The sequence below is a fragment of the Vipera ursinii genome (assembly GCF_947247035.1).
Source record: "Vipera ursinii genome assembly, chromosome: 11".
Taxonomy (NCBI): domain Eukaryota; kingdom Metazoa; phylum Chordata; class Lepidosauria; order Squamata; family Viperidae; genus Vipera; species Vipera ursinii.
Window position 1 is genome coordinate 20,407,085 of NC_139524.1, and position 21,939 is coordinate 20,429,023.

The 21,939-nt window shown below is 51.4% G+C and overlaps 1 protein-coding gene across 6 annotated transcripts in view; it reads right to left on the minus strand.

Annotated features, from left to right (window-relative positions):
• HERC1 (HECT and RLD domain containing E3 ubiquitin protein ligase family member 1) overlaps window positions 1–21,939 on the minus strand; it is a 49,498-nt gene that overhangs the window by 3,555 nt on the left and 24,004 nt on the right. For 3 of the 6 annotated variants that reach the window (XM_083371178.1, XM_083371176.1, XM_083371174.1), the window contains exons 37-71: window positions 21,145–21,911; window positions 20,287–20,485; window positions 20,023–20,183; window positions 19,803–19,919; window positions 19,183–19,414; window positions 18,812–18,936; window positions 16,480–16,700; window positions 15,175–15,443; window positions 14,262–14,314; window positions 13,964–14,164; window positions 13,225–13,399; window positions 12,812–13,082; window positions 11,865–12,078; window positions 11,534–11,739; window positions 11,015–11,142; window positions 10,561–10,688; window positions 8,641–8,841; window positions 8,340–8,470; window positions 7,940–8,139; window positions 7,210–7,324; window positions 6,514–6,660; window positions 5,541–5,642; window positions 5,211–5,384; window positions 4,576–4,869; window positions 4,136–4,201; window positions 3,936–4,061; window positions 3,560–3,698; window positions 2,952–3,133; window positions 2,627–2,782; window positions 2,316–2,438; window positions 1,822–1,924; window positions 1,539–1,708; window positions 1,276–1,414; window positions 771–940; window positions 41–210 (exon numbers count right to left, since the gene is read on the minus strand). In XM_083371178.1, the coding sequence (XP_083227304.1) occupies window positions 41–210; window positions 771–940; window positions 1,276–1,414; window positions 1,539–1,708; window positions 1,822–1,924; window positions 2,316–2,438; window positions 2,627–2,782; window positions 2,952–3,133; window positions 3,560–3,698; window positions 3,936–4,061; window positions 4,136–4,201; window positions 4,576–4,869; window positions 5,211–5,384; window positions 5,541–5,642; window positions 6,514–6,660; window positions 7,210–7,324; window positions 7,940–8,139; window positions 8,340–8,470; window positions 8,641–8,841; window positions 10,561–10,688; window positions 11,015–11,142; window positions 11,534–11,739; window positions 11,865–12,078; window positions 12,812–13,082; window positions 13,225–13,399; window positions 13,964–14,164; window positions 14,262–14,314; window positions 15,175–15,443; window positions 16,480–16,700; window positions 18,812–18,936; window positions 19,183–19,414; window positions 19,803–19,919; window positions 20,023–20,183; window positions 20,287–20,485; window positions 21,145–21,911 (6,375 nt within the window). Of the gene's footprint in view, window positions 1–40; window positions 211–770; window positions 941–1,275; window positions 1,415–1,538; window positions 1,709–1,821; window positions 1,925–2,311; window positions 2,439–2,626; window positions 2,783–2,951; window positions 3,134–3,559; window positions 3,699–3,935; window positions 4,062–4,135; window positions 4,202–4,575; window positions 4,870–5,210; window positions 5,385–5,540; window positions 5,643–6,513; window positions 6,661–7,209; window positions 7,325–7,939; window positions 8,140–8,339; window positions 8,471–8,640; window positions 8,842–10,560; window positions 10,689–11,014; window positions 11,143–11,533; window positions 11,740–11,864; window positions 12,079–12,811; window positions 13,083–13,224; window positions 13,400–13,963; window positions 14,165–14,261; window positions 14,315–15,174; window positions 15,444–16,479; window positions 16,701–18,811; window positions 18,937–19,182; window positions 19,415–19,802; window positions 19,920–20,022; window positions 20,184–20,286; window positions 20,486–21,144; window positions 21,912–21,939 lie in introns of all 6 variants that reach the window. The other 3 variants (XM_083371179.1, XM_083371177.1, XM_083371175.1) reach the window with 3 other exon arrangements.

A 21,939-nucleotide genomic window follows, 5' to 3' on the forward strand; every position in this document is an offset into this window, starting at 1 on the left:
GCCCTGCTTGCAGCCAGCTGCCTGGGCCCCAAAGGCTGACCTGGTGGATATCCTCTTGACCGTGATCTGGGGGCCGTAGTTCTTCCCCTGAACCATCGTCTTCCCAATGGAGCGGACCATGGGCAGCGTGTAGACGCGGGGTGCCAGCAGCGGCCTCAGCTGCCCTTGGACGATCCCCCACGTGCCGGCATTGTAGCGGGATGTGCTGTTCTGTAGCAAGAAAGAGGCCGAAAGCTTTACCCGAGGCGGAGCCACCGGGAGGGCAAAGGGGAGCTCTGGAAAGGGCCACCAGCATGAGACTGGGTTCAAAGGTTAGCTTCGCCCCTCGCTGGGGGCAGAAGAGGAGCCGGGCCACTTCCCACGTCTTTGGAAAGCAAAGGGAAGCAACCCTTTTTCTCCCCCCGCAGGCCAAGCAGTCCGTGGCCTGGCCAGACTGACCTTCCTCACAGGCCCTCCCCAGCCCCCTTTCCCCATCCGGGTCTGGGCCTTCCAGATGGCTGAGGACGGGTGCCCAGCCCCGCTTTCTCAGCCACATCAGCTGGGCTAGCACTTCTGCAGGGGCAATGGTCCCCCTCTCCGGCAGTGCAGACGCTTGAGGCGCCCTTGGCGCGCTTAGAGGGGGGCGACTCCTTGTGTGGGGGAGCCGCCAAGGCTGGCAGCACCGGATGCTGTGCCACCCTGCCAACTGCATCAGCCAGGCTGTCGCCTGTGCATTGGGACGGGCGGGGAAAGGCAGAGATTTAACTTGGTAGCAGAGGCAGTGGCTTCACCTGGTTGTTGGGACTCAGGTTCAGCAACCTCCACGAGGAGTACATGAGGTCGGAGAAGTGGTAGAGCAGCCGGAGCCTGGCCCGGACGGTGTGGATGCTCACTTCCTTCAGGGCCCCATACTGCGGCGGAATGGCGTCCGGCAAGCCCAGCTGCAAAGGCACCGACACCCCTGCAGCGAGAGAGAGGTGGTCAGCCCCTAACCTCGCCCACGGCTGTCATGAGGTCCATCACTAGGGGGGGGGCAAGATCAGCCAGAGCCCCCCTCTCCACCTGAAAAGTCTCTACTCTTGGGGGAGGGGAAGGTGCCCCCCTGGGGGCAGGGGAGAGAAGGCTGCTGAAAAGCAAATGTGAACTTATATAGGATTCATTTTGGAGGAGCTGCTGCTATGGACCCCCGAGCACGAGAAAGTGGCAGTCCCTCCCTTCTCAAGCGGCAACAGTAGTGAAGCTTGCCCCAGATGACTGGGGGGGGGAAGAGCACAGCCCCCCCATCGGCCCTTGTACCTGGCGCTCGAGGGGGAACGGGCGGGGCGGTCCATGCAGCGCTGTGGCATCGTCCTGCTGAGATCTGTCGGATGTTTTTCCCTTGCAGAAAGGTGATCAGGGTGGGCTCCCGGATGTGGTTGGTGTGGCCCAACCCAAGCTAGATTCAGAAAACAGAACAGCCACAGGACAGCCTCAGCGGGACGCCTGACCGGACACCGCATCCATTTCTGTGCCCCCCTTCGCCTGCTTAGTGGGCGAATGCAGCCCTCTCCTGGGCATACCTGCCCTTCTGAATTGCTGCCCCAGGCATAGACGTCTCCGGCGGAGGAGAGAGCCAGGGTGTGCTCTGCTCCGACAGCAACGTCCTCTATGAAAACCCCCGAAAGGGCCGGAACTTGCTGCGGCCGATTGTGGTTTCGGGCTCGTCCTTCTGGCAGGCCGATCAGTCGGTCTGGAATAAAGGAGAGCCCTTGTGGGAACTGGGGGCCGGCTCTGGCCTGCCTCCCCCGAGATCTCCTCCGGCACCCGGAGGCCGAGTGCCGAGGACGGTTCAGCTGGACTCACCTTGCCCAAAAGTGTAGACATGTCCGTCCTTTGTCAAAGCCACTGAAAACTGGGTGCCACAGGCAACTTTTTTGATTCCTATTCCACAAAGTATATCTACTTTCTGTGAAAGAGACAGAAAAAGGGAAACATTTTTTTAAAAAGGTGGAACAAGAATGGGTAGTATCAGAGATATCACATTCAAAGCCATTAAAATTTGTTTTTAATTTTCATTTCTAATCAGGAGGCCACACTGTGCTTGGGACGCAGAGTGATTTGCACATGGAATATAGAAAAAATTCGCAGAGACTCCGTGTTATTTCCACGATGAAGAATTCAGGGATGCTGCAATATAACATACACACACACCGAACTAACACTCCTTTCAGCTCTCATGAAAGCTAGGAGGGAGGGAGACTGGAGAGACTTTTGACCCCGCCCTAGGGCTTTATCCCGGAAAGACCCTCTCTCAGGGAAACCCATTTCTGAGGGGGGGGGGTGCTGTGGGGACTTGCCTGCGGTGAGGACTTTGCAGTTGAATTTCCCAGGCCGAGCTTTCCGTAGTCTCCGTCACCAAAAGCCCAAACCATGGAACCGTCGGTAGATACAACGATGGTGTGGTTTAGTCCACAAGCCACCTAATGTTAAAAGAGAGTTAGCACTTCAGTTTAAGGGTCTCAAATTCCAGAGCTAGAATTCTGCAGAAGGACTCGTTTGCCAGCTGGGGGCTCAAACTCTCCAGGCAGACACGAATGGGAGGCAAGTCCGGCTTGTCCTGCTACGTTTCTAAAGAAGAGAGGGCGCAATTTTAGTCTGAAAGTCAAACCTCTCCAATCTGGTACCCCTCAAGCGCCGTCACCCTCTCGGGAAGCTTCTTGTTGGATGTGTTCCCTAATCCCAGCCGTCCGTAGTCACCGTTCCCAAAGGTAAGCAGTTTGCCATCTGCAGTCACCACAGCTGAATGCTTAAAGCCACAGGACATCTGGAAAAAACAGCATCAACGGACCAAGTCGGGCTTTTTGGAGCTCTTTCAAGCCAGCTACAATTTTGGACTTTTAACCACCCGGCCTGAATTCAGAGCCACGACCCCCCAATTCTTGCAAAAACCATGGAGTTGATGAGGGATCCAGTCTCGGAGCCCTTCGCCATACCTGGACCACTTCTTCTCCTTGCAAAGCCTCTATTTGCCTTGGCCGGCGTTGCCGGTCGCTGTTTCCGTGTCCCAGTTTGCCATAATCTCCGTCTCCCCAGCTGAAAACTTCCCCACTCTCGGTCAAAGCCATGGAATGTCCATCAGAACCACAAGATGTCACCAGCTGGGTGACAACAAAACCTTCCCGCAAGTGGAAGAACAAAGACAACATTAATAGCTCCATCCATCCAACCCCCCCCCAAAGGCCCAAACACCCTCCCTGATTCTCCCCCCTGATCTAGACGTCAAATCCTGAGGCTGTGTGGGGCACCGTCTGGGCTCCTCTCCAGCTGGAGGAGGCCATCCACTGCCCTCTGGCAAGGGCTGTGGTGAATACAAACCTTGGCCAGGCCCTGCTTTCCAGGCAACGGTCTGCCACAGCCTCTGCTGGGGAGCCCTGGAGCAAACCCAGAACTTATTTCCGGACCGTTCCCAATTGTGGCACGTTAGACTCTATCTTGGGGCTGCCCCGTTTTGGGAATGGAGCCGATCATGAATAAATATAACAAGGTCACCTGGTCGAATGTGACACTGACTAAATCTTCAGTGCCGAAATACACAACATACCCTGCAAAGCTGAAATGACGGTGAGCACGTGAAGATCATCGGAATTTCCTTGTCCCAGCCGACCGTAGCTCCCTTCTCCACACGCCAAAACCGTTCCATTCGCTTGAATCACAAATGTACAGTTTTGGCCACAAATGACCTGGTGTAATTAAAAGAAAAAAACCCTCATTTCTTAAGGTAGCAAAAAACTGCCTCTGAATAAATGCAGAGAGCTATTTCTGCAGAACTGAACTCTCTGCACAGGCTCCCCTGACGAGCATCCGGTCTGCGGGCATCTGTCCGCCCGTTCCGGCCCTGCTCTGCCCTCCCCAGGAGGCCCCCAGCGCTGTGCCAAGGGCGAGACTACTGGGTCGGAAGACTCCTGGCGGCAGCTCACCTGTTGCGCTTGTGAGAAGGAGGGTGCCGTGACGGGCACCAGGACGTTCCTTCCGGCCTCTGCCAGCTGCCCATGCCTTCCGGCTCCCCAGAGGCACACGTCACATTTCCCCCCAAGGTGCCAATCCTAAGGGAAAGCAGAGGTTTTGAGAAGGGGGGCCTCTTTGGGGCTCTTTCCAACCCACCACCCGGGACACTGACCTCCGGGCGTGAGGTTGCCCAGGACATGATCTGCTCATCCAGGCCATTGATCCATTTTCCGTTGTCCTGCAAAATACACAGTTCTTGCCTTACGGCAGAGCCGGCAGCTGTGCCCCTCCAGGTCTCTCACGTATCTTGATCCATCCTATGCCGGCTTGCTTGAAAGGGCACCCTGATTCTGTCCAGAGCAACTTATGCAATTATGACACCCCAAACTGTAGTTTCAGGCAAGGCAAGGCAAGGCAAGAACCTGCAAAATCTGGAGCAACATCCCCCCCCCCCGCTTTTCCTAGAGCTGCAAGAGGCAGCACTCGAAAGTTCTGTCTCCCCACATTCCACAACAGAAAAGCCGCTGCAGAACTAACATCTCCAGTCGGCACAACTGAGCAACGCCCAGAGCTCTTTCAAAAGCTGCGCTGCCACGTGCAGGGCACGGTTACCATGAGGAGGGCGAGTTCTTCTTCTGGCACCGGTTCCAGGTCTGGGACAGTGAAGGACTCTGGGAAGGCGTCCCCCTTGGCCAGCGCTTCTGCAGCCTTGACAGTAGTGGAGAAGCACTCCAGCCAGGCCCACTCGGTGGGATTCCAGGCCGAGGGGTCTGGTAGGCAGCCCTGGTGATGCGGAGGGACGGGTGGGCTGCACAAGAGCTGATCCAGACGCAGCCCCACGGCAAGCGAAGCTAAGCACTGCATGTAGGGGCTGTGAACAAGCTGGTCTCCACAAACCACGTAGGGCTAAGAGTGAGAGAAAGAGGAAGGTTTACCCCCAGTGTTATCCTTCTAACCCTTCACTTTATCGGCATGGCCAAGAGAATTAGTTCCCATCAGCACAACAGGGGACAGAGTAACAAATTCGGTGTCAAGTGCTTTTTCAAAAGGAAATTGTGACAGCAAAGGGCTGTGTAAAATGTTGTTAAAAAATGAATGTCTAAGCAACCTAATCTAGCACAATCCTCTGACCTGGTCTGGGAACACTGGAGAAGTCAGCGGAATCCTAGAACTAGGTTGAGACCAAGATCAATATTTCTGAAATGGTCTCTGCGCACTTCATGCACAAGCTGTTCAGGTCTTCCTACCTTTTCATACGTGTACTGTTCTTGCAGCATTATGGGCAGCCGTTCCAAGAAAGCCCTCATACATGGGGCCGTGTTTAAGCCAAAAATGCCCTGTTGTTTCAAAGCACTCCTACATGTTGCCAAGACGTGGTTGGAAGAGACCCATTCCGAAGTGCAATTCACCACCAGGACATCCTACCAAGAGAGAAGTGACTCTCACACCTTCCGAAATACCACGGCAACCCTAATCAATAATCTAATGTGAGGCATAAAGGCAGGTGAGCCCAGAGAGAGATCCCACTGGCTAGACTGGGATCACTTCCCACTGTGAGGGAGGGAAATGAACGATACCTTTGATCTACTAGAACAAGCAGCAACTCCAACCTCAGGGATCCAAACCACCGTCTGAATAGCTCCAGAACTGATTACCACAGTCTGCAGGACAGACCCATCCTAGAAAGGAAGAATCAGAAAAACAATTACATAAACACAGATATTTGTGTATGTATGGCAAAAAAAGATATCATCATCAACAACAATGTATTTGATTTAGGATCTGCCCAACTCCAGAATTATCTACAGTAGTGGCCAAAATTGTGGAAACCTTTTGGGAAAAGTGTACAGTAGAAATGCCATCTTTGGTTAAGTTTCCACCCATTTTTCTTCTAATTTCTTTATAACTGTAGCCTTGTTCACTTAATAATACTATTTTACATCGCTTTCTGGGCAACCGATCAACTCTTTGCACCATTACTTTAATTTTATTACATTTTACAAGCTCACTAAATGAAAGAACACAAAAAAACCCAACCAACTTGATAGCGATCACATAACACACTGACCAATCTCCTCCTCTCAGCTTCAATACATGACATCAATAACGGAATCCTACTGTGATCTGATTGGCTCATTGCCAAAACAAGATGACGCCCGATTGGCTCTCTAAACACTCGTGCTCATTGGCTACAATCAGATGAAGGAAAGCTACCTGAGATCAACCTAAGCAAGTTGCGCTTCCTTTTTTCTGGTTATTTGGCTGTAACCTTTCATAGAATACAGTACAGATAATGGAACAAACTTGGTTGCATTACATTCTTGATTAAATTATCTTTCCATTGATATATAATTTTATGGTACTGCTCCCAAAAAAAAAGTGGTGCTATTAGCCATCAAACCTCAAAAATACACTTTTCCCAAAAGGTTTCCACAATTCTGGCCACGACTGTAAAATTATTTGCTAAACCTGAGCCTACAAACTTGTGTTATTTTTAACCCCTGAAGGGGTAACTGAAAACCGGCTTTGGCTTTTGGGAACACCGCTTACCCGTAGAGACCAGATATTGATAAGGCCCCCGAGTCCTCCGGAGACCAAGGTCAGCCCGTCAGAACTGAAAGCCAAAGTCCGTACAGGTGTGATGTGTCCTTTTAGCTGATAAATGCACTTGGTTTCTGCTATTTTTCTGTACGCATCCTGGAAAGGAAGGGCCAGAAGAATCTCAGACTTTTCATACTAAAGAACTGAAATGTAAATTACCCCAAATATGTGAAAGAATGGCCACTTGTCCAGCTAATGTGCATAAGCTGTCCCGTTTGCCATCGTTCGCTCCCTAGAGACTAAAATGGACAATGTGAAAATTGAGCGGGCCCCGAACAAGGAGTATATATTGGAGGTGGTGACCCTTTGAGAGCTGCATGCAACGAAATTTCATTTTGATGTACGCCGATTGGTGTACATTCAAAGTGACCATAAAGTCATCATCATCATAAGCCAGCTTTCTTTACGGGGGCAATCTCTGCAAGGGATTAGTTCCCATCATCCCTCCCAAGCAGGGGAGGTCTTAACGCAACAGAGGAAAGCTCCGTAAGAGCTGAGCAGAGAGGCGGAACCAACCCAATGATTTATTTATTTATTTCAAAATCTGCCTCGAATGTCTGGGCTTATCTCTGACTTGCCAGACCTGAAGCCGCTTTCTGCTCTGCGCTGGTTCCTCCTGAGAGAGCACCAACTTGTGGTCCTCACCTTCCTGCCAATTTCTTCATCCCACCACTCTTCGGAGCAGCTCAGGCTTGACTGCAGGAAGACCGGCTCGTCTTGGGGAACTGTCCAAACACAAACCAAGCCGTTCTGGCACCCGCTAAACAAAAGCGAAGAGGAGAAGCTGCAGTGAAGAACAACGGTTCTGCACCCAGTGGTGATGCTTGCAGGTCACGCAGGATCCCGAGGGCTGCAAGTGCCGAGCGGGTGGTGGCTTTTGGTCTTGGGAACTCTAATCCCCTCTTAGTGTTTTTTTCTCTCTACAGAAGCCAGGAGATCAGGAGGGAGAGTGGAAAGGCGAACCCTGGGGTCCAAAATAGTGAGCCTATTTTTTTTATAAGATAGCAAAAAAAATCCAAAAATACAAAATCCAACAATTGCAATCACACAACCAGGAGATGCTGCAACCACTGTAAATGCAAATTGGTTGTCAAGCGCCCAAATTGTGATCGTGTGATGGCAGGGGTAGTGCGACAGTTGTAATTTTGAGGATGGGTCATGTCACTTTTTTCAAGAATGTCCTGCCTTTGAACCATCTTTAAATGAACGATCATAAGCTGAGGACTACCCATACAGAATTAATTCTCTTCCAAGTTAGCCAAATGCCGTTTGGAAAATAGGTCAATGCAGAAAATTTTAGAAACCCGTCAAAACCCCCAGAATTTCTTTCCGTACCAGGCAGATGCAAAGAGAGGCAGCAAATCTCCCAACTCACGTAGCCAGCAGCAGTTGCAGTTTGGGGCCCTTCCCCAGGAGGCTGCACCAGACAATGGCGTTCACCCCGGCCTGGTGGGAAAGGGTGTACAAGTGCCGCCAGCAGCTCCCCGAGGAGCCCCAGAGCTTGACCGAGTCTTCCTTCGCACAGGTCATGAGAATCTTCCCAGTGGGGTCCCACTTCATGCTGACAATGGTGTCCTGGAGAAGGCAAGGAGCACAAAGAACGCACATTCGGGCATCCCTCTGAGCACAAGACACAAAGCTCACTCCTGAGTTGGGACCCTGGTACAAGCACGTACAACCATCTGGCCACTTAGTTCCTAAGGCGGTCTCTCCTTTCACCCCTTCCTGGAGTGCAGGCAGTTTAGCCGGGCCAAAGCAAGCGGGCTCTGCTGTACCTTGTGTGCATCCACCAAAACAATCCCTCCGCTCTCCCGTGCTTCTCTCAGGCCGATCAACAGCTTCCCATCCACGTAGCCAACAGCAAAAGCGCTCTCCTCACTGAACCAGGCAAGGCAGGTCACCGACACTAAAGACCAGGAGAAAAAAATGGCTAAGTTACCCAAATCTTTTACAGGACAGAAAGGAAATGCACAAAAGCAGTAGGAAAATGACATCAGCTCAAGCTTTCTCTTCTTCCCTCTTGGGTCAAAATGTCCCTCCCCACGTCTCAGCCCTCGGGACCCGGCAGGCGCCTACCGTCCTTCCGGTAGCAATGTTCCAGTTCGATCCTGCGCATGGTGGAAACATCCAGAACCTCAATCAGCCCCAGGGAGCCGTCCATCCGCCCCACCAGCAGGAACTCCGACTCGTCTCCTGTCCAGGCTGCGGAGGGACTTTCTTCGGGCCAGGCAAGGGCAGAGACCCAGTGGGGTTGGATGTCCAGGAGACCCTTTCCCCCTAGGAAGAACACAGATGCTCTCCTCACCCCAAGTGGCCCCCAACACTTCTATGGTGCCTTTGCCAGCCAGACTCTGCGAGCACCCCGGGCAGCCTGGGTTTAGGGTGTTGTCAGTGAAACCCATCACGACCAGATGGGTCAGCCCATTAAGAACAACCAGCAGAAGAGAAGGAGCCAAAGAGCCGGACAGGAGAGCCAGTGCTTGTCAAAACAGATCCCTCCACGAAAAAGGAAGGGCCACATCGCAGGTGATGGGACAGAAGAGAGACTCAAGTTTCTGTCTTCCATCTGACATCCCCCCCCCCCGTTTCCCTGTCAGCAGCTCCTGGAGAATCAGCTGCTGTCTAGAAGCTCTGAAGATGCCAAGAGGACCTCCAGCAGAAGCCTCCAACGAGCAGGGGTTCAATCGGGTTCCCCTCATTCCATCTCCCAATGAATTAAAAAACTTCACAACTGCACATAATCCAAGTGATAATGCTTCAAGCAAAGCTGGCTGGGGAGTTCTGGAAGTCTTAAAGTGGTCAAGGTTGGAGGCCCCTGCTTGAAGTATCCTTCTTATGAAGGATGGGTGTAAATGGTCTTTAGAAAATCAGTTATGTTCACTCACAGCAAAACTGGCTTAAAAAAATAAAACACAAAAAGCATTGGGGGAACTGAATGCCTAATTATTATTGGCCAGGACAAAGGCTAGGTCAATGATGGTGAACCTTTTAGAGACTGAGTGCCCAAACTGCAACCCAAAACCCACTTATGGGCATGGCCCACTGGGTGGGCTTAGCTGCGGTGGTAACAGCAGACTGGGTGAGAATTAAAAAGTTCAATCAATTCCAACTTTGCAAGACCTTTTTTTCCCCTGTGAGAAGTTGAAATTGATTGATTGACTGGGGCGACGGCAGGCATGCCCACAGATGGCTCTGTGTGACACCTGTGACACAAGTGCCATAGATTCACCACCACAGACTTAGGGTTACGTCACTATGAACTCGGAGAGCAAAATGGACATTGCCAACAAATTTGGAGTGCTTGGGTATGGTTAGGAGGGCATTGGCTTTTCTACGCTGCCCTATCTATGTTTCCTGGGAAAATACATGGGAAAATCCCATTGGAGGAAAATTCCACTTAGGGTTAGATCACCATCAACTCATAGAGCAAAATGGACATCGCCAACAAACTCGGAGTGCTCGGGTATGGTTAGGAGGGCACTGACCTTTCTAGGCTGCCCTACGTTTCCTGCGAAAATACATGGGAAAATCCCATTGGAGGAAAATTCCACTTAGGGCAGTGATGGTGAACCTTTTAGAGACCGAGTGCCCAAACTGCAACTGCAAACCACTTATGTATCGTTGGGTGCTGGGTGGGCGTGGCCCATTGGGTGGGCGTGGTAACAGCAGACTGGGTGGGATTTAAAAAGTTCAATCAATTCCAACTTTGCAAGATCTTTTTTCCCCATGAGAAATTGAAATTGACTGAACCTCTTGTGGGTTTTTTTGCACATGGCGGCGGAGGCCTAAAACAAAAAGGTTTTATAAAACCCAGCTGAAGGCCTAGGATGGGGCGAGCGCGCATGCCCACAGACAGGGCTCTGTGTGCCACCTGTGGCACGCGTACCATAGTTTTGCCACCATGGGGCTAGCTAGGCTATTTCATTTTTAAAAATAAAACACTCGTTAGCTTAATTCTGCTTAATTTCTTTCACTAAAAATGACGGTGGTTCGTACCGTTGACCTGCCATATGTTGACCATCTTCTCCAGGGCTCCTGCCAGGTACTTGCCGCTAATACTCCAGCAGGCAAGGGAGGAACCAGGGTCACTGGGAGATCCCAAATTTTCTTCTGCATCTCCTTCTCTGCAAGACAATACAGAAACAGCATCCAGCAAGAAACAAGACACACCGGTTTTTCACTAACCTCTCTAGCCCAGGCAATAAGAAACACCCCACCCTCCCTTGAGCTGTTCCGTGCAGCGTGTTCTCTGTGCCTCGCTGGCAAGCAGAGGGGAACCCAAGGCTCAGCCCCAGAAGAATTTCTTCTATCGCCTACTGGCTGTGTGGCCCCAGTCGGGGGATCCGAGAGGGCCTTTGCTCTGACCCGGCAGAGTCCTTTCGGCTCTGAATTCGCCCAGAAATGCCTCCCTTTCTGTCAACTTAACAGACGCTCCCACCAAGCCACTCACAGTTTGCTGAAGACACAAGTCTGTTGCAGCGAATACTGCTTCTTGCTGACGTTCCACACTCGGATGGTCCCGTCGCTGCCACTGGTGGCGAGAAGACCCTTCTTGTTGCACCAAATGCAAGTCATGACCTGTTTCAAGGAAAGTCGGGGAAGCGTTTCAGCCGTGCTCCAAAAGCCAAGGATCATCTGCTTAATTATCAAATCTTCCTCTTCAGCTGCTGCTGGAGCCCAGGGTAAAATCTGGCCAGGACACCCGACTGAAAACTCAGCTGAATGAAATCTGAGGAGATTTTATTCTTATTTCAGTCTTCCCCCTTTCCTGTTGGGCTCCATCATATCCACGCTTGCCAGATGTGTGCACCAGAACCAAATTCAGGGCTTAATATCATCCTGGCTGGGAATTACAGGGGGGTACTAAGCCCCCCTCCCCCCAAGCTGCAGGAGTGTTCGCCGAGATGGGCCTCTGGAGAGGCGCAACGACCCATTTTTGTGGCCAGGCAGAGACACGGTGGAGGGTTACCCTGTTCTGATGAGCCTCCAGCTTGATGGAGCAGCACTTGCGCAGGTCCCCTCCCACGTCTGCCAGAGTCTGCGGGCTGCCTTGGCTGTCTCGGTCGTGAGCGGCGAGGGTCCGCACCAGCTGCTGAGCTGCCCACTGTCTGTGCTGCGAGGACAGCCGGGAGGAGAGGCAGCAAGCCGCCAGGGCATTGGCCAGCTCCAGTGGCCCTGCGGCAGACGGACCAGAGCAAAGGTGGGCACTCAATGGGCACACACCTCTGCTTAGACTGCACCCAGGTGAGGGAGCAGAAGATCATGGCTGTGCCGCATCACCCCCCCCCCCAAACAACTACCTTTCTTTTCCATTTCCGCTTTATCGTAGCTGGGCCTCAGTTTGGCCCCCTTGTCGGCCAGCAGGGCCACCAGGGCCTGGGTTACAACAAAGTTAGGGGAGGTGACCAGTTTGTTCTCTTCGGCTATTCCTCGCAGAAAACTTGGCAAGAATTTTCGTTGCACGGGATCGTCTACTGTCGTTAAATTGACGCCGGTAGCTGCTGAAATCAAGTTCTAAAACAACACAAAATTAAAGCAACAATTAATACAGCCTTTGTTAAACAGACATGCTAATTCTCACTATATTGAGTTTTTCAACAAGATACGGGAACCTTTAAAACATTGCCCATTAAAGCAGATTCAACGTTACATTTAAAGCAAAATACAGGTCGGCTCTTATTATGAATAATAGGGTTTTAGAAGACTAAAACAGGAAAAAGTAATATGCAGGGCAGGAGGTTGTTTTCAAAGAGACTGAAAAATTTTTAGGTAGCTCATAGTTGTCATGATTCCAACCATCAGGTATAATAGATTTTAGAGATTAAAGACATAATGGAATGCAATGATTCAAATAAACTTATCCAAATTAAAATAATCCTAAGAAAAACAAACTATATTCCCGTATTAAGCAACAGATATTTGTTTGAAACTATTTTTGTTTTTGCAGACCAGGTTCAGTTCAGTAGATTGTTACCTAATGGCTCAATATCCAGGGCAGAGAAAGGTTGCTTAAGCCTCTAGCTGCTTCTTCCATTTTCATTTCAGAAACAGCCTCCCGTGTCCTCAACTGCCGACTCTCGAAGCGCAATTGGCACGCATCAACCCGAGAGTCCGGCGCCTGCCTGGGCCAAGGGGCTTTTGCCCACTGCTCTTGCCACCTTCCCCCTGCCCCCCAGACAGAAGACTTGCGGCTTCTTTAGACCATAAATCCGAGACCTCGCAGTGGAAAGAACCCTGCCCCCTTCACCTGAGTGCACAGCTGGACCAGCAGCGCTGCAGCACTGGGGCTGTTGGAGGCCAAGCAGCCGACTGCCGTGCTTAGGTAGGCCAGGCAGGAGATGGGCTTGGCCATTTGGCTCTGGACGCTTCTCGGCCTCTCAGAAGGGCCCAGCCCGGAGCAGGGGCCCGTGGAGAGGCCAGCCCTCCCTGCTGCGGCCAGGCACATCAGGCGGACTAAGGTGCGGATGTCCGTCAAGCCCAGGGACTCCAGCCCTGCTGCCAGGCTGCAGCTGGACCCACTGTAGAGGCGGGAGAAGAGGAAGGGTCAGAGGGAAGCCGCTGTCCTTGGCCTTGTTTGGAAAGGCCAGGCAAAGCCTCTTCGGCCCTCCTGTGGCCCCCCCGGCCGGCCTGCTTCCCCCCAGCCCAACGGAACCTCCTCACCTGACCGACAGCAGTGAGAGGGCTCTCATGACCATCGTCCGGGCCAGGAGCACCTGGGCTGCTGCTGTCACCCGCCTCAAGGCCGTGACGCGGTCTTGGGGATTCACCAAAGCAGCCGCCTGCTCTCCCAGGGTAATCCTGCCCGAAGAGCTTTTCTCCACAGAGCCTTGGCAACCTGTAAAGAGGAAGAGGAAGGAAAGGCAAGGTCACCGGAGGAAGGAGCCCGACTGCTGCCTTGCTGGCCCCGAGGCTGGCTTACGAGGAAAGAGAGGGCAAAAGCCCCAGGTGGTGCGAGGGGTCCTCAATGCTTCGGAGCCAACGCTGGGCCTCTCTTGCTGCACCGTTGTCTGATCTCCCTGCCCCCGTTCTGTGGCACAAAGTTGGTGTGGCTGCCATGGATTTCATTCCCTGAGTCCATTCCTGGGTTTGGAGCCAATCCAGAGGGCTACCCTTGCCCTCTGCTCTTTCCAGGGAACTGTACACTCTACCCACATTAAAAGCCTCTGTTTCAGTGCAAGTCCCAATCCCCGGGCTTCCCTGATCTTCCAATCCTTCTCGCGCTTTTATCTTCAAGAAAAAAGGCACGACTGGGCACCCTTTACAGCTTTCCAGGAGGTCTCCATTCCCACAACCACCAGCTCTGCTGGCTGGCCCCAAAGAGACGGGATCTCAGCGCTGGGCACAAAAGAGGATGGCCTAGGGATGGCTTCAGGGGCCAGCAATCTTCCCCCTGGCTTACCTATCTGCATCAGCGTTTCCTCCATGCTGTTGATGGCCGTGACCATGGCCACAGAAGCTCCCAGGGGGTCACTGTCCGGGAACTGGACCGGTTCGGGCACGATGCGCCGGTCATTCAAGCCCAGGGGCCCAGCCAGCAGCTCAAACTCCTCTTCGCCAGTCAGCTTTTCATCCTCGTCCACGTCCAACATATCCCAGTCTTCTAGCACGAGGCAAGCAAAGTACGGTCAGGTGTTACCTTTTCACGGAGGCCCGAGGTCGACGCTAGAAAGTGTTGCTAGAAAGGCTGCAAGAAGTACCTTCGTAGATGCTCTCCTGCTTGCCTATGAGATCAGGGGCCTGGCCTTTGTACCTGCACCGAAGAGAGAAAGAATCAAGGGAACCTTCCAAGGCCCCGTCTCCCTCGAAGCCGGTCGTAAAGAATTAGCTGTTTTCCAGTTGCTAACTTTAATAGGAAGGGACAGTTAAACAGAGGCCTCCTTCTTTTGGGCAGCTTAATCCACTTGTTCTGCAGGGCTGGCAGGAGGAACATGCTGGATTGAGAAGCTGCACCACATGATTCAACACTGGAAGCTCCACAAGGGTTCTAGCAGGACTCATCTAGATGCTCTTTTTTCACTGATGTTAAAGTTCCAGTTCATGATTAGGCTTTGTTTCTTGTGGGAAAAACATACTAGAATTGAGCCTATTCTGGAAACCCAACTCTGTATCTCAACTCTGTGCCCCCCACCAAGAAGCTACAAGGCATTACACCGTGTCCGTTAGGGGATGGACGAAAATTTTGAACACGTGCTTCCTTTTCAGTGGGCTACGCTGACTGAAAGGGCTACAGAAAGCTTGAAATGTTCTTCTCTCACAAAAGAAAGGGAAGCTGACAAAAGATTTCCTCAGATTTAAATCTCTGGTGCAAAGATTTAAAATCTCTTTACACAAAGCTGCCACCCACTTAGCCTCTGCTCATCCAGTGCTCTCTTCCGGATTCTGCTGCTGAACCTGAGCACGAGGGCAGTGCAACTTCCCAACGGCCGCACAGGGAAGAGGCAGGAGAGGCCTCGGACAGCCCGAACACGTCACGAGGGTTAACATTCCCCATGGGAAAGGGGGCAAGACCCTCAGCCCCACTCCCTACCAGAGGCCAGGAAGTCCCACCCAGCGGCCCAGAGGGGAGAGTGAGCCGGCTGCCCCACGCCCTTCCCGCACCCTGCCGGATACCTTTCCGAGGTAGAGGCCTTGGACTTGCTCTTCAGGGCCAGGTGCTTCTCCCGGCAGCTGCCGCACAGCAGGTAGTAAGGGTTCCCACTCCCACACTCGCCACCAAACCATCCGTCCACGTAGGAGCCGTTGCTGCGGTAGCCTTGGCGGTTTGCACTGCGCCCACAGCCGGGGTGGTTCCTCTTCATGTGCTGATTGAAGCTGACCACGCTGGCTTCACACAACTCACACACTACCACTTCTTCCCTGTCTTCAGATTCACAAACATGCTGCACAACATAATTATGCCATTATTGTTTCATGTACAAGGAACAATCTCCTATTTCTATTTTCCCCACACCTGCATTAAGGCAAACTGAGTTATTCTGCTCCAGCTCAGTGCCACAGAGGCGCAGGCAGCATCGCTGCTTTCTTCAACCTCCCCCCGCCCTCCAAAGAGCTCCCCCCCAGGTCTTAATAGTCCCCCCAACGAGAAAGGGGGCTGCCAGAGGCAGACAAGAGAAAGACAATGTGCAAGAAAACAAGGCAAATCAACAGCATCAATATTGGTGCCCTCACTAGGTGTGCTGCTCAGTGGAAGAGCCCCCCAAGTGCACAGGGAGACCCCTCCTCCACGTGCAGTTTAATACATTATGCAATCTCACGTGAGTAATTTCTACAAGTTCAGTTTCAAGAATTTTCTTTTTCGGAAGCCTTGAGGAAGAAAAGGTTGTATACTTTCAAAAAAAAAAGTCACACTAATTAAGCACAAGTTAACTGCCTTCCTATCAGGCAGAACCGAGATCTATTTCTAGATTGTGCTCTTTGTGAAGAGTTTGCTCTGGAGCATTAACAAGCAACCCCTCCTCCTCCTTCTGACTCGTGAGCAAATCAACTCGGAAGAGCCCAGGATTCTGAGCTTTGGCTGGATCCTTGACCGGAAGGAGGTGACGGCACTGAGCGGTGAACTGCCCAAGTTTTAAACACAAGCGGCATTTCCGTGTAGTTCCACCTCTGTTTCAGCTATATTTTAATTTAAATCAGAGGAAAAACTTTGGGTATGTTTTCTGATTACTAAAATGTGGAGTTACACCTATTTCTAAAGATGCTTTTAAGGAAAAGAACAGACTCTGAAACATTACTTTCTGGAGAAAAGAGCGTTGGCGACTGGAGAGCAGCTGCAGTCACAGAGAGGAGAACCCCTGCCGCTTTCCCACATTTTAGCCACAACTGTGTTAACTGAGAGGGCTTAGCGAGGCACAGAGTTAGGTCACATTCTGAAGAGCAAGAAGGAAGCAAAGCAGCCCCAGCTGCCATCACACACACCCAGGTCGGCCAGTCCAATACCTCTGGGATCCACATTCCCAGAATGTCATTTTCCCCGGCAAGGTCTGGTCCAAACATGGCTTCCATGGCCTCCTCGTCCAGCTCCAGCTCCAGCTCCTCATCCAGGTTGAAGTCATAGAGTGCACCGGGGTCTTGCGGCAAGGAGATCCCTTCTCGCCGACTCTGATTCCGGTGGGCCTGTACAGAGCGGTACAATCCCGCTTAAACCAGAGAAGAAAACCACAGAGTTTACTGGGTGAGTCCAAAGCAGTGTGCGTGCGTGTGTGTGTGTCACAAGGGCGAGAGGGCGCTTGGACTGCAGGAATGGAGGCCTATCCGCCCAAGAGCAAGAGGGAGCCCATCATCCCCTGCTCTCCTGGTCTTATGACTTCTGCCAAGCCGAAGCCTGGGAAAGGCCTTTGGGTAGTGAAGGACAGAGGACGGCTGCGACCAAGGCAGTGATCAGAAAAGGGGGACTTGTTGTTTGGCTGGCATGCATATTTGTTGTATGATAAGAAGGTAGATAATGTGTTTAGAGTGCATATTTTAAGACAGGCATTGTTGAGAGTTTGGAAGAAGTATAGACATAAGTTAGACTGTAAGATACCATTGTGGGCAATTCCAAAACACGCAATAGAAAATATAAATGTTGGTTTTAAACATGATGTGACTACGTATAAGGAGATTTTAAGCTTGGAAAGAAATGTCTGGTGTCTGAAACCATATAGCCTCTTGCGAGATGAGAAGATTGTTCAAACTTGGTTTCAATATATTCAGCTACGGGCCAGGTGGAAAGAAGATCAGAAAACTGGTTTTACAATGACTGATGAAAATCTGATAAAGCAAATTAGAAATCAGGGTCCAGCACATATTAAACGGATATATCTTGCATTGATAGAAATTGACTCAGAAACAGAACTTGTTAAAGATTGTATGATTAAATGGGCCCAAAACATCCAAGAAGTTATTACAATGGACACGTGGGAAAGGATTTGGGTGAGGAACGTAAAATTCACACAAGCTCAAAATTTAAGAGAGAATTTTTATAAAATGTTTTACAGATGGCATTTAGATCCTAAAAAGCTTGCAAGTATGTATCCGAATTATCAGCCTAAATGCTGGAGGTGCGGTGACGAAGATGCAACATATTTTCACATATGGTGGACTTGTAAAAAGGTTAAGGCTTTTTGGATAAAAATTTGGTGGAATATGCAGAAGATTTTTAAGCAAAGGATAAAGTTTTGTCCGCAACTTTTTTTGTTGGGAATAATCACAGATGCTACAGTTGTGGACACTAAGTTGATGCTGAATTTAATTACGGCAGCAAGACTCTTAATAGGTCAGTATTGGAAGAAGGAGGAACTGCCGACTATAGAAGAATGGATCTTAAAGGTTTCTGACCTGGCAGAGATGGCAAAGATATCGGCTTATTTGAAAGATCACTCGCAAGAACGCTATATTATGGAGTGGAGAAAATGGATTGAGTATATCCAGAACAAATATGGGACTAAAAAGTTTCATGTAGCATTTGAATAAGTCTTCCTTTCTTTTTTCTTTTTTTCTCTTTTTTTATATATTTTATATTAATAGTGTTGGTAGTTATCCTATATGAGCTAGAGAGTGATAGATTTTAGAGTTTATGGTTGTTAGCATATGGATGTTTATGATTGTTTTTTTTGTTTTTTATACCTTGTACTTAGCTCTGGGAAGTCGGGGGGGGGAGGGGAGGGGGTAGGGGTAGGGAGGGATGGATAGGGGAGGGGTAGGGGGGACTGTTAAAGATAAAATGTATGATAAAACTTTTCAATAAAAAAAAAAGAAAAAAAAAGAAAAGGGGGCCCCTAAACACTCCCCCCCATAAGAGGCAGCACATTCACCCTTGCAAGATTCTGTTACTGAAGCTGTCCTAGCAAATAATAGCTAGCCTTAGGTCGTCTGCAGGGCATCTCTTTCTTAGCCTGGTCTACCTGCCATGGCTACCAGACTGCCAGGGTCCCCAGGGAGGACCACTCTGGACTGACATGGGGAAGAAAGCGGCTGCAGGGGGGGGGGAAGCTGGTGTCCCAGCTGCAGCCTCATTTTCCTAGACAGAGCAGGCTCTCCACCCTCTGGGACAGCCTTTATATGTGGCCCCACAAAACTGAAAAATTCTCAAGAAATCTTTACATAATCTTCCTTCGGCTTTGGATGTGCAGACTTTATAGCTGCCTTCTCTGGCGCTTTTTTTTTTTTGGCAAATAGGTTGTTAGGACGTGCTCTAAAACACAGCAAGCATCTTCACGAAAGAAAAGGATGAGAGGGAAGTGAGTAATGTGGCGTTTGAAAGACCTACCGGCACGGGCCAGCAGCGTTCTTGCAGCTAGATCAAACTTGTGTCTCCTGGTTACTGCTGAGCGGCCCCTTGCCACGGGCCCACTGCCAGATGCCGCGTTTTCTGCGTGATCCATGTGATCTTGGCTGAAAGGACAAAATCAGCTGAGAAATGCCAGCATGACGGGAGGGGAAGTGCAACACTGCTGTGCTGCCACCTCTGAACCAGAAGGCTGAACGATGGACAAGGATCAAGAGACTTCACATCCATTAAAATGTGCCTAATCATTTTTTTAAAATTTTTTTAACGGAGACTGAAATAATTTTAATCATACCACCTCACTACTGACAGATAAGGTGACAAATATTTGTACTCCGTGACTGAGAGCTCACCTTTCGCCAAAGCCTTCCTCCACTTCAGGGGTATCAGCTGAAGGCAAGTCTCCTGGAGACTGCAAGTAGCCCTGCTCACTGGACTTGCCACCCCCTCCGGGGCCCAATCCTCCCAGTCGGGCGTCCACCATTCCTTCTGACTGAGGCTCTTCGTCTTCCTCATTCCCGGGATGCTCAATCATCCACATTGCCAGGACGGTGATGTTCTGGGCATCCGCTTCTCCTCTGGCACCTGTGGGAACCATAAACCTTCCTCTGAACACCTCAGCAAAGCCACCTGCTACAGCGTGGAAAGAAATAGAGAGAAGCATCTCTTTTGCCCAGCCCAGAATCCCCTGCTTCTGCAAGAAATTAGTATTTGCCCCAGTCAGTTAAGATTCTGGGCAGCAAACAGAGAAGCCGGATAAAGCCAGGAACCAAACACTAGACACGCAGACACAAGGTGGATATGCACAATCAGTTTGGGCCAAAGGAACGGCAGAGTCCAGATTTTCATCTCTTGTGAAATGCAAGAGGGTGGAGGATACATGACCCCCACCCCCACTCTGCATCACTTGTGGACTCTCCAGAAGCTCAGGTGGATGGGCAGAATCATCCCTGGCCCAGGTGTATCTGATTACCTGTGGTTTCCATTGCTTTCGCAATCTGCCGGAGGGAAAACCCCATTTCTAACAAGGGCACAGCCACAGCAGGAGGGGGGGGGGAGGTTGACAGGCGGCTGCTTGGGTCAGACAAAGCTGTAAGGGGGGGAGGGGGGGACAAAAATTAATGCCTGGGTTTGCCAAACACAAAAGTTGATACAGGTTTAAGGCGAGCCAGGTAGCTGTGGACAAGGCCCACCTGTGCGATTGGCAGGTCTGGCGGGCTGAGAGTCGGGGGAGGTGAGCGACTGGCGCCTGCCCACGTCGTCCGAGGGAGAAGTCGGCAGGGAGGAGATGGGGGGCGTCTGTGCCCGTCTGGCGGGAAGGACAGCCGTGGTGGGGTAGCTGGAGAACATTTGCCTTTGGGGAGACAGGAAAGGAGTGATTAACACAAGGCCAGCCGGCCAGCCAGCAGCGGGCAGTCCAGACTGCAAAACAATGAAGCACGGAAACCAATGGGTACCTCAGGAGGCTGAGTGGCAAAACCCCCGGGGACTCTGAGGCGGGCACAGTTTCTGTATCGGTCACTGGGGTGGTGGCTGTCGTCGTATCTTCCAGAGAGCTGCTCATGAAAGACGTGGTGCTGGAGGCAGACGGACTGGTGGTCACGGGGGTCTGGGCCTGCAGACCTTGGTCAGTCTCTTCGGCCTGCTGGTCCATTTCTGCAAAGCAAAGGCAGCCCTTTCTGTCTCGCCTGCCGGAGAGCGCCGGGGAGGGGAGGAGTGCTGGGGGAGGGGCGAGACCCATCGTAGAATGCCTCTCGTCTGGGGGCTCAAACGAGCAGCACTCAGAGTGATACCCAGCAGTCCAGCTAAGCAGAGTCTGGAAGCGACTCCTAGGAGGATGGGAAAGTCCTTGCCTGCTGCTGACCTCTGCAATTCCAAAATGGCCCTTCCGTTAATTTATTTCTGTGCAGCGCCTTATGTTAGGGCCTTTGAGGGCTGGGCGATGAGGGAAGCACAAGGGAATTTTACCTCAAGTCCAGCCATCGCCCACTGCAACGGTGGCGGCTGCACGTCAGGCCCGCTAATATTTTCTCTCCAAAACGTTGGGAGCCACCAGCTGCCATCACCTGGTTTGCAGTGACAGGCCAGGGGCTCTCCAGGTTTGTCTTTCAGCCACTTTTAGTAGCTGAGCAAAGGAGAAAGGAGGGGTGTCGCCAGCGCAACTACTACCTGCTGAGCTCGGGCGAAAGATTACAAACCAGGGAGTTTGACAAAGGAAGATGCAGCAATCAGGCCCTGCAGTTTGTTCGCAGCCACAGGCAGGCCTTGCGCTAACATTTAACTTGCAGCCCTACACCCGCCTGCTTGGAACCTACCTTGCTTGGCTTTGGCGCCGCCCTGGTCTTCCAACAGTCCATGCACAACTAATTTGTAGATCATGCCTTGTGCCCGTTCCAAGTCTGCCAATCCCAGCGCCCTCTTAATGGGCGAGCGCATGACTGCCCGTTTTACCATATGGCGCATCAAGAACTGCAAGGCAGTGCGCATTTCCACTTCTTCGTGGACAACGGGGGAGCTGGCACAATCGGAGTTGTGGCCGCTCTCGGCCAGGACTTTGGGGATCAGAAGCAGCTCAGCATACTTGCTGCAACTAAGCAGCGTGCTAAGGGACTTCATAGCACCAAGGTAAAGGTAGGACAGTTGTACAGCCCTGATTTCTGGCTGTGCGGCCTCATAATTCTTGGAGGCGTGTTCGTGGTTCTTTCTTTTGCCCTCAGCGTTTAGATGCTGGCACTCCATGCCCAAGGAAATGGCATCTAGAGAGAAGGAAGAGGTCTCACTTTCCAGCTTGGCCCCGTGTCCTTTCACCTCCTCAGCGCTTGGCACAGATCGTGCCTCAGAGGTGGCATCGCCTTCCGTTTTCTGATCGAGCTCCCCTTTATCCTCCAGGTCATGCTTGTGCCTCTTCTCGTGCCGTTTGACGCTCTGCTTGCCCAGGTCTTCGTGGATGCCAGTCAGATAGGTGAGGTCCAGCAAGACAGTGGCTGTCAGTCCCCGGAATCTTGCAACGTCAAAAGGCAGCGGCTCGCAAGGTTCCAGATTATAGAGCGGTGTATCACTAGGCGACCAAAAAGTTGGGAAGCTTTAATAAAGATCAGAATGACACAGGA